The 15,433-nt window shown below is 65.7% G+C and overlaps 1 protein-coding gene across 4 annotated transcripts in view; it reads left to right on the top strand.

Annotated features, from left to right (window-relative positions):
- Positions 1 to 15,433, top strand: part of TMTC1 (transmembrane O-mannosyltransferase targeting cadherins 1) — a 37,979-nt gene that overhangs the window by 2,892 nt on the left and 19,654 nt on the right. For 2 of the 4 annotated variants that reach the window (XM_055118269.1, XM_055118268.1), the window contains exons 2-4: positions 2,197 to 2,374; positions 4,530 to 4,603; positions 6,246 to 6,392. In XM_055118269.1, the coding sequence (XP_054974244.1) occupies positions 2,197 to 2,374; positions 4,530 to 4,603; positions 6,246 to 6,392 (399 nt within the window). Of the gene's footprint in view, positions 1,079 to 1,100; positions 1,118 to 2,196; positions 2,375 to 4,529; positions 4,604 to 6,245; positions 6,393 to 15,433 lie in introns of those variants that run through there. The other 2 variants (XM_055118270.1, XM_055118271.1) reach the window with 2 other exon arrangements.

Below are 15,433 nucleotides of genomic sequence, written 5' to 3'. Positions count from 1 at the left end.
CAGCCGTGTGTCAGGCCATGTGGCCCTTCCTCTCTGGTTTGTTTTGGGGGCATTCCTGGGTGCTCTTCTGGGGCCATCCCACACGGGGATGCACCCGGCCCCGTGCAGCGTCCCCTGCCTGTGGCCTGCTCCGAGCTGGAGCCCTGAGGTCTGCTCCGGAAGCAGGAAGCGTGGCCCACCTTTCTGCGGACAGCTCATCACTTCGGGATCGAGGGGACTTCTGGCGTCACTGTGTCTGTAAGACGTTGCGTCGGGGCGCTGGGCAGTGCGGCCCTTTGATGCTACCATTTGCCTAGTGGCCAGCAACGTTTTTGTCTTGGCCTTTCATCTTTCCTCACTCACCTGTAGCTTTAGGAATATCTTTTCTCTTAAACTTCACCCCGATCACTTGCTTCTTTCTCACCGTCTCGCGTCGCTGGTTAACGTGCAGGAATACGGACGTGCTTCAGTCCTCATTCCGTGGCCTGAGACCTCCTGAATCCCCGTGCTTAGCTGTGTTTCCGCTGGCCCTCAGGTGTCCCCTTTGGTCTCTCCGTGCTCAGCCGACTCTGTGAGTGGACGGAGTGCAGAGTGGCCCTGCTTGGTTCTGGGTCTCCGAGGGGAAACTCCGGCCTTGCCACTGGCTGGCGCCTCCACAGTGTCCTTCACCGGGGGACGGGGGACGCCTGAGCAATGTGTTGAGATGTTTTGTTGGATTTTGCGGCTTCCCTCTGGCTTTCTGATCCCCCGGGTGTCGCTGTGCTGGGTCCCTGCCTCCCGCCCTTTCTGCGTCCCAAGCCTGGTGCCGCAGGCCGCGTTCTTCCTGCCAGGGCCGTTTGCACCCAGGTCGTGAGGAGTGTTGGTCCCGCCCAGGAAGTGGGTTTCAGAGCCATTTCTTCAGGGTTGTGGAACTGCGTCTCCTGCAGGTCATGCTTTGACTGTCCGGTTTGCCGGCCCCCGGGAGCCGGCTGGAGTCCCACCTTCGCCTTCGCCACGTTTCACAGCTTGCTGTCGAATCTCATTTCTGTTTGGAGTTGTTAACTTGTGCGGGATTTTCATTCTTATCTTCGCCAAGTGCTCGGGAGTCCTGTGTTGGCCGGTGAGCCTGAGGAGGTGCCACGGGCAGTTCTGTGCCGGGGTCGGTGTCCCGTCCCGTCCTGCCCTGCCAGCCGAGCGTGCCGGTCACTGTGGGCTGTGTGGCGGTTACGTGACGTAACCATGCAGAGTGTGTGTGGGGGTCGGGGGCTGCCGTATATTGATCTATTTCTGGGCCCCCAAGAACACCTGGGGGGCCCCTCCCAGCGTCGGGGACCACCGGGCAGATGGCTCGTGGCGCAGCCTGTGCCATCAGCTGGATGGGGGTCTGGCACTGGGGGGCATGTGCCAGCCCCGACCCGTCTCCACGCGCTCCTGCAGCCTTCTGGGAGCGAGGGAGCAGGACTGTCCCACTGGTGTCCACCAGGCCCCCTGCGGCCTGCCGACGTCACCCTCAGCACCCCCGCCCCATGGAACACCCCGTCACACACCCCAGTCCACAGACCCCGACCCGCAGAACACCGGCCCACAGACCCCGACCCACAGACCCCGACCCACAGACCCCGACCCGCAGAACATCAATCCGCAGACCCCAACCCACAGATCCCGACCCACAGACCCCGACCCACAGACCCCGACCCATAGAACATAAACCCACAGACCCCCAGACCCCCAGACCCCCTAACCCACAGACCCCGATCCACAGAACACTGACCCACAGAACACTGACCCACAGACCCCGACCCACAGACCCTGGCCCGCAGATCCCCTGACCCACAGAACACCGACCCACAGAACATCAACCCACAGACCCCCCGGCCCACAGAACACCGATCCGCAGACTCCCAGACCCGTAGACACTGACCCACAGACTCCCCGACCCACAGACCCCTTGGCCCACAGAACACTGACCCACAGACCCCCCACGCACAGAAGCCAGTGTGGCCGTTTGGGGCAAGCCCCGGCACTGTGCATGGCCGTCCTGCCCGGTTCCCCCTCTCGCCCGTGTGCGTCTGAGGCTACAGGGTCAGCTGCTGCGCCTGGAGCTGGGCGTGGCCGTGGGCAGTCCTCACGGGACCTGGGCTGGGACCTGGCCTGAGGGGGGCGCCTGGCTGAGTGGGGCGGCCGTGAGGGGCTGTCTGGGGGCCTCGGCCCCGCTCACCCCCGCCTGCCGCCCCGCAGGCTGAACGTGTACCTGACGGGCATGGACCCCTTCTACTTCCACGCCGTGAACGTGGTGCTGCACTGGCTGGCCAGCGTGGCGCTCATGCACGCCTGCGACACGGCCGTCTTCAGGGACCCCGCACGCGCCTTCCTCGCCGCCCTGCTCTTCGCCGTGCACCCCGTGCACACGGAGGCGGTGAGTGTCCTGCCCGCGTCCCCCACCCCCCCCAGCCCCACACGCCCACTGGCCCAAGTTCCCGCTGCTCGGACCCTTCCCCGCACGCTGGCCGGGGGGCTGGCCGGGGGCTGAGGGCCGTGCTGGCCGGGGCTGCCTCCAGCACTGTGGACGCACTGTGAGCGTGTCGGCGGGCTGCGGGCTGTGGGAGCCGGCGGGTGAGCAGCGCGTTGGAGACTTGAGGGTCTGCGGTGCTGGGCGGAGATGGGCTGGGCTCGTGCCAGGGCACCGGGCGTGTCCTGGTTCCGGCCCAGGTCTGGGGCATCTGGCCCAGCTCTGCCGCCCGGCGGCAGGTGTGTGCCCGAGTCGGCCTGTGCTGGTGGGGTCAGCCCTCCCCCGGCCGTATGGAGAAGGGGCGGGGCCTGTCCCGAGGCAGGGGGTCCCGGGGGCCAGGGGCCTCTCCCGGGAGGGGTCATTGCCCAGAGGGGGGCGGGGGCGGGGGCGGAGCAAGTGACTAGACCCATGGCCGAGGGCGCCTCAGCCTCCCGCTTCAGGCCCGACCTCACCTCCAGAGACGCCTCTCAGCACCCTCCCTGCCGGGTGTCCCACTCACCCCTGCTGGAGCCCACCCAGGGCCACAGGGGGTGATGGGCCTCCTCCCGTCCACCCCACCCCTGCCTCCCACCCCCCCACCCCTGCCTCCCAGCCACCCTCCACCTCTGTCTCCTGACCACCTTCCGCCCCTGCCCCCGCCTCCTTCTTATACCCATCCCTGCACCCCTGGCTCCCTCCTACCCCCGCCCCTGCACCTCTGGCTCCCTCCTACCCCCACCCCTGCACCTCTGCCTCCCTCCTCCCGCTGCCCCTGCACCTCTGCCTTCCTCCTCCCCCTGCCCCTGCACCCCTGCCTCCCTCCTCCCCCTGCCCCTGCACCTCTGCCTCCCTCCTCCCCCTGCCCCTGCACCCTGACTTCCTCCTCCCCCACCCCTGCCTCTTGCCCACCCAGCAGCTCCTGCTGGCCTGGGCCCCGGCAGAGGTGCCGGAGACGAGAGCTTGTTCTGAGCCGCCCGCTGGGCAGGGCATCCCCGGGTGTTTGGTGCTTTGGAAGCGGCAGCGTCCGTCACACGGGCACACTATAGTGCCAACGTCCCCCCGCCCCCGCTGCTGGCCCGTGGGCTGCTGCCTCCTTCAGGTGTGGGCACTGCCAGCTGGCACCTTCTGCACTGCTCCTGGCAGCTTCCTGCCCGCGAGGCCGGGCTCCGGGCACCTGCTGCCCATTAGCTATGCCCGCCTCCTGCCAGCTCGCGCTGCCCAGCTGGCACGGCCAGCTCTGTCTGAGAGGAGCGGCCCTCGAGCCCAGATGTCCACCACATGCCAGCGGTGCCCACAGGGTCTGGCCCCAGCCTGGCCGCTCTCCCAGCTTGTGCCCGCCCTGCCGCCGCCACAGCTCCTCCAGCCGCGAAGCCGGAGCCAGGACTCGGCCCGTCCCGTGGGGACACAGAAGGAGCCCCCGCCCCCTGTCCCGTGGGGACGCAGGAGGAGCCCCTCCCCCGCCCCCTGTCCTGAGGGGACACAGGAGGAGCCCCCCGTCCCGTGGGGACACAGGAGGAGCCCCCCGCCCCCTGTCCCGTGGGGACACAGGAGGAACCCCCCCGTCCCGTGGGGACGCAGGAGGAGCCCCACCCCCGTAGTTTCTCTCTTTTTCTTTTTGGGTCACACCCAGCGATGCACAGGGGTTACTCCTGGCTCTACACTCAGGAATTACTCCTGGTGGTGCTCAGGGGACCATATGGGATGCTGGGAATCGAACCCGGGTCGGCCGCGTGCAAGGCTCCAGCCCCAGTTTCTCATTTTCAAGCTGAGCTCGTTAGTTACTTTCTGGTGGACCCTGATCGCGTGGCTCAAAGCCCACGGGTGGGGCCCGAGCTGCCTCATCCCCGGCGCCCACGTGGTTCCTGGGTGTCCCCTGCCTTGGTGCCAGCGGGCGCCAGAACCGCCTTGTCCTGGGTCCTCACCGCTGAGGAGGGTCACGCGCCCCCTCCCTGCCCGTGTCCCGCCCGGGGCTCTGGCTGTCCCTGGAGGAGGTGCGGGGGGCTGGGGCTGAGGCAGGCCCTCGGAGGGGCCCGGGAACCCCCCAGGGCGCCCCCTCGGGCTCCTGAGCCGGCTCTGCCTGCAGGTGGCGGGGATCGTCGGCCGGGCGGACGTGCTGGCCTGCCTGCTCTTCCTGCTCGCCTTCCTCTCCTACGACAGGTACGCACGCTGCCAGGGACACACGTGTCGTGTGTGTGCACCTGCGTGTGTGGCCTGTGTGCCGTGTAGATGGTAGGAGCTTCGGTATGTGTGTACAGCATGTGTGTGGCCGGAGTGAACCTGTATCGCATGTTAGGCATAGTGTGTGTATGCACATGCACATGTGTGGTGTGGACCACGCTTGGTACATGTGATGCATTGTACTCTGACATGTACACATGTGGTATGTATGAATGTGTGTGGCATGTTCAGTGTGCACACATGTATAGCATGTGGTATATGGCATGCATATTTGTAGCGTGTGGTCTGACATGCACATATGTACCATTGTAGTATGTGCTGTTCCTGCATGTGGAGTGTGTGGTGAGTGTAGAATGTACACGTGGGCAGGGTGTGCCATGTGAGGACATGCCTACGTGTGGTGTGTGCATGTGCGGTGGGCGTGTATGTAGCATGTGTGGTATTGTGCATGTACATGTAATGTGTTATATGCGGTGTGCACATGTGTGTAGTGCATGTAGTATTGCTGTGCATGCATGTGTAGTGTGTGCATGTGTGTCGTGCATGTGGTCTGGGACCTGGACTGTGGCGGGTGTGCGTATGTGCTAGGTGTATGGCATACTGTGTGTATCTACATGTATGTTGTATGCATGTACTGTGTGTGCCTGTATGCTGTGTACCTGCACATGTGTGTTGTGTGCACATGCTGTATGTGTGCCTATATGCTCTATCTGCATGTGTGTGCTGTATGTCCCTTATGCTGTGTACCTGCACGTGTGTGTCATGTGCATATGCTGTGTGTGTGCCTGTATGCTCTCCATCTGCATGTGTATGGCGTGTCCATGTGCTGTATGTGCCTGTATGCTGTATATACCTGCATGTGTTTGTCATGTGCGCGTGCTGTGTGTGCCACGAGTGCATGAGCCGGTTGTGAGCACGCGTGTGTGTGCAGCTTGTGAGGGGCTGAGCACTGGCTGAGAGGGTCTGGTGGGGACAGGACAGGGACCCGCCTATCCGTGCTGAGCTGGGCCCGACCGTGAGGGGGACAGGGGCCCTAGGACCAGCCAGGAGGGGTCAGGCCCCCAGTGGGCAGCTCCCGGCACCCAGGGTCATGCAGGGACGGTGCGTCCCCCCACAGTCCCTGCACAGGAGAGCCGAGTCCCTGTGTGTGTGCTGAGGCGGTGGGGGGCTCAGACCCCCACTCCAGCAGCCCCAGCCCCGCCCTGAGCCCGTGTCGGTCACCCTCGCGTGACTGCTCAGCAGCACACACGTGTCTCTGCCCAGGGCAGGACACGGAGCCGGCTGGACCTGAGAGGCAGTGGACACTTCCTGGAAGGGCCGTGTCGGGGGTCACCGGGTCACGTGGCGTGACCTTTTCCGGGCATCGGGTAGGGACACTTGTCTGAAGCATCGTCTCTGTGCGTCTCTCAGCCCCCTACCCTGTGGCACGGCCCCTACGGCGTCCTGTGACCCCCGTGGCCGTGTTCTAAGGGGCTGGAGAGGCGTGGGGGGCATCTACCTGGCACCCCCTGGCCCCGCCCGGAGCTAACCCTGAGCACCGCCCCACGGGACGGCTAGTGGTTGGCCCGGGGGATGCAGAGCCCGTGCGGGCGGCCCCTCACCCCAGCCTCTGTCCACGCAGGGGTGTGGCCGGCGCGTCGCCCGGCTGCCTGCTGCTCAGCCTGTGGCTGGGCACGTGCGCCATGCTGGTGAAGGAGACGGGCATCACTGTGTTCGGCGTCTGCTTGCTACACGACCTCTTCTCGCTGGCCCACACACACCAGGAGCCGTGAGTGTCGGGGCCAGGGAGGGGCGGGCCAGAGAGGGGAGAGGGGCGGGCCAGGGAGGGGAGAGGGGTGGCGTCTGTGCCCCCAGGCTCCGCAGATGGAAGTGTGGGGGTGGGGCATGTTCCGGGCCGCTGGTCCCCTCGGCCTGGGGGACCCTACCCAGTGCAGAGTTCAGCCCTGCGTCCTGCCAGCCCCTCCCCTTTACTTCTCCCCTCCCTCCCCTCCCCTCCTTCCTCCCGCCCTCCTTTTCCCTCCCCTCCCCTTCATTCTCGTTCATGGGGAGTCATCCCCAGGTGGCATTCCCAGCTGCCCGCCCCTGTCCATCTGGGTCGGGCCTGGAGCTGGTCACTGCCGCGTCCTCGCTTCCTCGGGGGCAGTGTCTGCTGTCCAGCTGCCCGGCAGGGACGCTGACTGGGCGGGGCCTCTGGACAGGGACATCTGGCTGTCGGCCGTGGCCGTCTCGGCAGCTGGAGGCCTTTCGGGGGCTCTGGCCTCGAGCTGTCCATCAGCCTCTGTCCCTGTCCGCAGCCCAGCTGTTCGTGTGACCCGCAGGCCACTGCCCCCGCCCTTCCAGACCGCACTGACCGCCCCAGTCAGCTGGGCCGTGTTCTGCGGGTCTCGGTGCTGGGGGGGGGCGGGCCGAAGCCCCCTCCACCCCTAGCTCTCCACCCCCCTCCACTTTCTCTTTTGTGATGCCCACGAGGTTGTGCAGCGACGGAGAAACAGCATCCGCCCAGCCGTGTCAGCGGGCAGAGTCCCAGGGGCCCCCTCAGGCAGGGGCAGCCGAGTGCTGAGCCGTGTCCACCTCAGGCTGGGGGGCAGCACGCGTGGGGGGAGCAGCCTTGCCCTCGCTCCTGTCCTGGCCACGTTGGGGTCCGGGCTGCTGCCACATGCCCTGCGGCAGGCGGGTGCACTCGGGGCTCAGGTCTGGCCTCAGACTCTGCCCTCGGCCGCCCTGGGGGTGACGGCTACCATGGCCCCCGGCGGTGGCCCGGCTCTCCCCACGGCCCCTTGTGTGCTGGCTCGCTCCCGGCCCTAGGGGCTGCCTGTCGGGGCTGAAAGCTCAGGGCGGGAGTTGGGCAGAACCGTGAGCACTGTTCGGTCATTTCTCTCCCCCGTGCTGGGTCTGCGTGTTTCTGAGGGACCCGATGGTCGAGGAGCCCCCAGCGGGGAGGGTTTGTCCCCACGGGCACTCGCCCGGCCTGAGTCTGCGTCTGTGTCGTCCTGGGAGCTCTGAGGGGTGCTGGTGCCCGGGGCTCGGTGGCACCCGGAGGTGACTGTCACTCTAGCGTCTTTGCCGCCGCCGTGGCTGTTCCAGCTGTGGGTGCTGGGAGGACCCCTGAGAGCCCCGCGCAGGGGGTGGCCCCCACCTGCTCCCCCCTCCCGGGCTTGACCCCTTAGCCGCACGTTCAGTCGCCGAGTTGACACGTTTGCTGTCTCTGGCCACTCTGGGTGGCGCCGAGGTGCCCGGTGGTGTCCGGGCCGTGCCTGGAGCTCCCGCCTGCAGAATCCCACGGCCCTGTGGGCCGGCTCCGCCGACGCGCCCCTTTGGATCACCTGGGGATGGACCCGTCCGGACTAGTCGCTGTTTGGGACGGCGGCTTTTGGGCCCGCGCGGCCTGGCTGGGTCTGTGGCTGCTGGTGCCGTTCCTGCTGTCACACTCGGGCTGGGCCCCTGTGGGTGTCGCCCAGGAAGCTCACGTCTGTTTCCCGCACGTGGCGTGCCTTCCCGGAAAGGCCCGCTGGTCGCGTGGCCCCGGCAGCCTCTCCGAGAGGGTTGAGGGTCGGCGTCAAAGGGTCCCCTCGGGAGTATCGGGGGATGTTGAGAGGGAACCTAAGTGGGAAACCTTAGCGAGGGGGCTCGGTCTGGGCGATTCCATCCCCCCCGAATCACGATATATTGACTTCATCCTCTACACACCACGTTCCCGCACCGAATGTGGGTGTGTGGAGGATGAAATTAACATAATTCAGGGGGAAGAATGAAGTTGCCCAGACCAAGCCCCCTTGCTGCGTGGCCGTGAGTCCTGTCTGCCTGTCTGTCTTCTCGCTCCTGGCAGCGCCGGGAGCCGCCTGCGAGCTGGAGATGGAGGCACGGGGAGGGGGAACGCGGTGTCCGGAACATTCCGGAGCCACCGTGCTTGCTGCTGGGAGGACACAGCCGTGGGCGGGGCGGGTCCTTGTTTGTCCAGTTCCTGGCGGAGCTGGGCGCAGCAGGAACGCGATGTGGGGGGCCCTGGCCAGTTCGGGGGCCTGGTCCTGGGCGCAGCCCTGCTCCCCCTCCCCCCAGGATGTTTGTTTTCTTTATCTGGGTGACCTCAGGTCACTTGCTGTTCCGGGCAGTTCCGGGGCGGCGGGCGGGCTGCTCGCTTCCGCTGGAGCATTGTGCCACGGAGGCGGGCGGGGGCTGGAGGGGCCGCCGCGGGCCCAGAAGTGAGAGTGGCCTGTGCGGGCGGGCGCCCGGGTTTCTGCCCTCCCTTTTCCACTGGGTTCTGGGCCTCTGGAGCGGCCTGGCCAGCCGTGCTGATGGACATTGGGAACAAGCTCAGCCGTGGCGCCCCAGCCCTTGCTTCCTCCTCCGGGGCCGGGACCTGCCCGCCTGACCCCCGCCCCCCGCCTTCCTCCCACCCCCAGCCCCCGGCTGCAGGGCCCCGGACCCCCCGTGCGAGGTGGGCTGGCCCGTTTCTCTTCTCCCCTCGCAGACTGGCCTCTGTCCAGCCCCACTGCTGCGAGAGCTGGCCGGGCCCGGGTCCGTCTCTCACTCCTCACCCCCTCTGGGGAGGAACACTGCACGCTCCCCTCACTGTGACCATGGCTGTGGGGCCCAGGGACATGCGGGCAGCCGACTCAGGGGCACCCAGAGACACCGAGGCCAGTGTCTGCCCCACCAGGCAGACACGGGACACGGCAGGGCAAGGCAACATGTGTGTGCACAACGACACATGTGTACGGGTGCAAATGTCTGTGTGCAGGGCCAGGGTCATGTATGTGTTTGTGTCCATGACTGCACATGTGTGCGATGAACTGGGCTATGGACACGTGTGCACATGACTGCACATGCGTGCATGTGGTGAGCTATTGATACATGTGCACATGATTACACACATGTGTATATGGTGGACTATGGACATGTGTGCACATGACTACATGTGTGCATGTGGTGGGCTATGGATACGTGTGTATGTGACTACACGCATGTGCAGGGACAAGGGTGCACCCCTGTGCACACGATTATGCTTGGGTGATGTCTGTACACTGTACACTTGTGTGCGTGAGTGTGCTTGTGTGTGCGTGGGAGAGAGCATACATACGTGTGTGCATGAGTACAGGGGTGTACATACATGTGTGTGTTGTGAGGGTACACATACACACGGATGTGCATGCATTATCCTCTGTCTGTGTGTGTGTGTGCGCGCGCGTGTGTAGCTGGCAGCACCAGGACGTGTGTGTGGAGCTGGGAAGTGACCCCCCGCCCGGTCACTGGGTCGTGTCCCTGCAGCCCCGGGTGCGCCTGAGGGTCAGGGCCGTGTTGGGGTCAGCGGGCTGGAGACCCGGCCGCACCTACGTTTCTGAGGAGGCGGCTCAGCGGGTGGGGCGGGTGTGGGAGCACCGGGTGTGGGAGCCCCGGGGTGGCCGTGAGTCGGGGTCTGCATCGGCGTTCCTCGCTGCGGTTGTGGCTCTGGAGAAACCGTCCCTCACGTGCGGGGCTGAGCAGTTCCCACTCAGAGCCGCCCTCACGGAGAGCCTGGCGGCCCTGGGTGCGAGTGGCTGCGGGAGGTGCCGGCGCCTGGTGCAGGTTTCGGTTCTCGGTTTCAGCTGCGCTTCCCTCCCGCCGCGGGCGGTCCTCCCCGGGCCTGGGGCTCACAGTGCTCCGCCGGCCTGATTTGCTCACGCCTGTGGGCTACTCTGTTGTCTTCTCTTTTCCAAAATGAATCACAGGAGACACACAGTTGCAACTTGTCCTTCCGGTTTCAGTTACAAAGTATCCCTGAGGGTTTCCGCAGTTCGCGGAGGGAGGGTCACCTGGCCAGGAGCTGCGGGGCCTCTCCCCTCTGCGGTGGGGGGGGCGGGGAGGGCTGAGGGACCGCTGTCCCGGCGGGGGCGGGGCGAGGGGGTGCTGTGGATGATGCAGCCTGCCTGGGCGTGGGGGGCTGTGGGCACTCACTGGACCTGGGAGGTGCAGTGGGCCTGGGGGGGGTCCCCATACCTCCCCAGGGACCGAGGGGCGGCCTGGGCCCCAGGGCACGCTGCTTCCTTAAACGCCTCAAGCCCCACCCAGGACAGGCCACTGAGGCAGGGAAAGCGCAGAGGGCGTGTTTGCCCGTGCAGGCAGCTGGTGTGTGTGTGTGGGGGGGGGGGGTTCCTGCACACGTGCCCAGAGGAGCCGAGGCCGGCCCACCCTCCTGCTGAACTCCCAAGCACAGTGCTCTCTGCCAGGGGCTCACGGGGCCGAGCTGGCGTCCAGCCCAGATGTGGGGATGGGTCTAACTCTAGGATGTCCCGGTCTCTGGGCCTCAGAGATGCTGTCTCGAGACCCCCAGCCCCTCGTCGGCAGGGGGGAGGCCCGACCCGAGGGAGCCTCAAACGCAGCATAATAAGCTTCTGTGGGAACAGGGGGAGCACGACTCAGAGGCTCACTGAGGGGAGCACTCGGGCCGGAGAGACGGCTTGAGGGGCTCGCGGGCTGAGCGTGGGCACCCCGGGAACGACCCAGCACCAACCCCAGCACCACCGGGTAAGAGTTCTGTGAAGCTGCGGGCCTCGGCCCCCCTGGGTGCCTCAGGTCTGCTCCCACCTTCCCACGCCTGCGCGGCCCCGTCCGCTCTGCTCAGGGTGACGGGCCGAGACGTCCCAGGAGGACCAGAGACGCGCGGTGGGACCCGTGGCCCAGCCCCTCCCCAGGGGACCCTTGGCCCCCTGCCCGTTCAGGCCGTGCCCCCACCGAGCAGCCCTGGGCCGCAGGTGCCCGTGTCAAGAGGGTTCAGACCCTGGTGGGCGTCTCTCACTGTGCCTCAGGCCTGTGGTAGACAGATTCAGAGCAGCGTCACGCTCTGAGGGTCCCCTCAGCCCCCCCGGGGTCATCCCCAGACCTGCCCGACCTGATGCCGGAACAAGAAGGTTTGAAAAAGGTTTGAGAACGGAGCTTTTTTTTTTTTCTTTTTGGGTCACACCCAGCGATGCACAGGGGTCACTCCTGGCTCTGCACTCAGGAATTACTCCTGGTGGTGCTCAGGGGACCATATGGGATGCTGGGAATCAAACCCGGGTCGGCCGCGTGCAAGGCAAACGCCCTCCCCGCTGTGCTATCGCTCCAGCCCTGGGAACGGAGCTTTTTAGCGTGTTTGAAGCTTTGCTTGACACCGTGGCTGTTCAGGAATTCAGCGTTCCGGCCCCGCCCACGTCAGCCCGGGTCCCTCCGCCCCGTCCCCAGGTGCCCGGTGCCCCGAGCCTGCCCCTGGCGGGGACAGCTGGACACAGCTCGGAGTTCGCAGTGTCTGAGGGCTGGCCCCCACGGGCCAGCCAGCGCTGGCGGCTCTGAGCCCTGCCACCGCACTCTCAGCCGCCACTTAAGGACACGGTTCTTGCAACTCGCCTCCTCGTGTCTAAACACTCTGGTCCACCCGTCTAATTAGTAAACCTCGCCTCCCTCCGCGTGGGACTGGGCAGTCAGTATTGCCCAGGGATGTCGGGTGTGGGCGGGCACTGGACTTTCTGGCGGGGCAGGGCGGGGACTGGCCCACCCCCATCCTGAGAAGGCAGAGAGCACTGAACCTAGAGCCAGCCCTGAGGGGGTTGCTTGGGGATCAGAAACATTTCTTGCCTGGTGTCCACTGGAAATGGCCATTACGGGGCCGTGTGAAGGGGACGCCGCTTCCTCCCGACTAGGGTTCCCCGCCCTGGTCCCCCCGCCTCACCCCATCGCCTGACTCCACCCTGGTTCCCCTGACCCCACCCCAGGTCCTGACTCCATCCCCGTCCACTGTCCACCCCGGGTGCTGCCCAGAGTGCTGGCCCCCTGGCCCCAGCCATACCTGGTGAGGGGCCCCTTCTGGATGCTTCCGCTGTGACAGGCGGCCCCCTCGTCCCACTGCCCGCCTGGAGTGATGCTCTCCTGCCACGGCTGCGGCTTCAGGCTCTGACTGCCCGAGAGTGGGGGGGCTGGGGGTGTTCAGAGGAGGGCAGCAGCCTGGCTGGCGCCTGTTGCCCCTCTGACGCCCCCCGGACAGCAAAGCCCTGGCCTGGGCTCAGCGCGACCCTGGCCTTGGGCGCCACTCTGGGGGTCGGCTCTGAGACGCTCGAAGCCACACTGTTGGGTCTCACGTTTGAGCTTCCCACGGCTCCCGTGGCCCTGTCAGCCGCTGTCCAGCTGCTGCCCCTGGATGCTCCTGTCTCCCAGGAGAGGCTTGTCGGTCTGTATGAAGGGGGGGCGGGGGGGCGGCCCCACTGGGCGGCTCTGAGACCAAAGCCTCCCACGGAACAGGGACCCTGGGGGAGGGGAGGGGGGCCCTGGGGGAGGGGAGGGGGCAGCCGTCCTCGCCCCTCAGCCCCTGCCGCGCTGTTCCTGCATGCTGGCGGCTGCCTCCCACTGTGCCCGCGGCCCTCGGTGGCGAATGTCATGTCTCCGGGGGGCTGGGGCGCTGGGACCACCGGGGTTGTGACCATTTCCCCGAGAGCCACACGGTCTCCGGGAAACAGTCTACCCAGTGCTCGTCGCCCGACTCACTCACTCACGACTCACTCCGGTGAGCTGAGCGGGGAGGAGCCTCGGGCGGGCGTGGTCCCTGAGGGGGCGGGTGGGCGTGGTCCCTGAGGGGGAGGGTCTGCGGCCCGGACCCTGGGAGGTGAGTGACAGCCACTGGCTCCCCAGACCCTCAGCAGCAGTCGCCATGAGTCCGTGTCCCCGGGGGCCCCTGGCAGGCCGCAAGCAGAGAGGGGCTGGGCGCCATGGGCGGGTGACCAGCCGGACCCTCTCGGGCCTCCCCACTCCTCCAAGCCCTTTGGGAAAAATCCCCCTGGGAACTGGCAGTGCTCTGGGCTCTCTCCCGACTCTGCACTTAGGGCTCCCTCCTGGCAGTGCTCAGGGCACCGGATGTGGTGCCGGGAATCGAACCCACACCTACTAAGGATTCCAAGAGAAAAAGGAGTGCGAGGCCCCGCCCTGCCACCGCACTCTCAGCCGCCACTTAAGGACACGGTTCTTGCAACTCGCCTCCTCGTGTCTAAACACTGGTCCACCCGTCTAATTAGTAAACCTCGCCTCCCTCCGCGTGTGAGCTGGAGTCTAACCGTTTATCTGGAGACTTCCAGAGATGACAAAGCTCAGCATTTTAAACAGGGTCACCGTCCCTCCTGCCAGAGTCTCCCGGAATAGAAATCCCGAAGCTGATTTCTTCCTAGCCAGAATATATTTTTAAATACATCTTTAAGCTTCGTTTTTCTCCCCTTGCGGGTTTGCATTATTCTTTTCCACTCAGAACTCCTCTTTCTACCCCACTTGGCTTATAAAACTTACTCTGACCTTGTGCAGCTTTGGTTTCCCTTAAGCACGGTAGGTATCATCTGCAATAAAAATCTGCAAATAAAATTACACAGCTTTCCGGTCTCGTATCCTTAGGCCCTGAGAGCTAGGGTGTCTCCCGGTTTGGTGGGCTGCAGATACTTGCTGTTATTTACATGCGGCTTATCAAAGTGCCATTTGTCTGTTTGTTTGGGGTCACACCTGGCGATGCTCAGGGCTTACTCCTGGCTCTGCACTCAGGAATCACCCCTGGTGGTGCTCAGAGGACCATGTGGAATGCCGGGGATTGAACCCAGGTCGGCTGCATTCCAGGCAAGCGCCCTCCCCGCCGTTCTGTCTCTCCGGCCCCCTCATATTTCCAAGCTGGGGTTGCGGGCGCGAGTGCCCAGCCTCCCTGAGTGAATCGGGCCTGTAGGAAACGGCGTTTGTGCTCTGTGGTTCTGCTCACGACGGGGGGAGCGCAGGGGTGAGGGCAGCAGCGCCCGCACTTACAGCGGCTTCAGGTCACGGGCGACCAGTGGCCCTGGTGTGGGCGTGCAGGGCACCAGAGGGACGGGGCTTGGCCCGGGGAAGCTTCCAGCCCTCGTGCCGGTCAGTCCCAGGGGCCCTTCCCACTGGCCGCCCAGGGCCCAGCTGACACCGCAGCCACCACTTCCGGCCCCTCAGGACCCGGTTCTCACTCGTCCTCCCTGGCCTGAGGCCACTAGGCAGCACCCGTGCCGCAGGGTTAGGGAGCCCGGCGGGGGTCACGGGGGTCTCGCAAGGTCCTCTCTGCGCCACAGAGCCTCGCGGGGCTTGTCCGGGAGGGAAGGATGTGCGGGAAGGCGGGGTGTGGGCGGGCGGCCTCGCTCCTGCTCTCAGCGGCTGGAGCCGCCCCCACCCGACAGACCCCGGCTGCACGGCTGGCCTGGCTGCACAGAGAGATGGACGGCAAGAGAGACGGGGAGACGGGAGAGATGGGGAGATGGGAGAGACGGGGAGACGGGAGAGACAGAGACAGGGAGACGGGAGAGATGGGAGAGACGGGGAGACGGGAGAGACGGGGAGACGGAGAGACAGAGACAGGGAGACAGGAGGAGAGATGGGAGAGACGGAGAGACAGAGACGGGGAGATGGGAGAGACAGGGAGATGGGAGAGAGGGGGAGACAGAGAGACAGAGACAGGGAGACGGGAGAGGCGGAGAGATGGGAGAGACGGGGAGATGGGAGAGACGGGGAGATGGGAGAGACAGAGACAGGGAGACGGGAGAGACGGAGAGATGGGGGAGACGGGAGAGAGGGGGAGACGGAGAGACAGAGACAGGAAGACGGGAGAGACAGGGGGAGTCGGAGAGACAGAGACAGGGAGACGGGAGGAGAGATGGGAGAGACGGAGAGACAGAGACGGGGAGATGGGAGAGACGGAGAGATGGGAGAGACAGGTGAGATGGAGAGACAGACAGGGAGAGACAGAGACGGGGGAGACGGAGAGACAGGGAGATGGGGAGACGGAGAGACGGGGGCCGGGTTGAGAGCAGCATTCTC

Source organism: Sorex araneus, chromosome 10, assembly GCF_027595985.1.
Source record: "Sorex araneus isolate mSorAra2 chromosome 10, mSorAra2.pri, whole genome shotgun sequence".
NCBI classification, from domain to species: Eukaryota; Metazoa; Chordata; class Mammalia; order Eulipotyphla; family Soricidae; genus Sorex; species Sorex araneus.
This window is presented reverse-complemented; position numbering and strand designations above follow the sequence as displayed.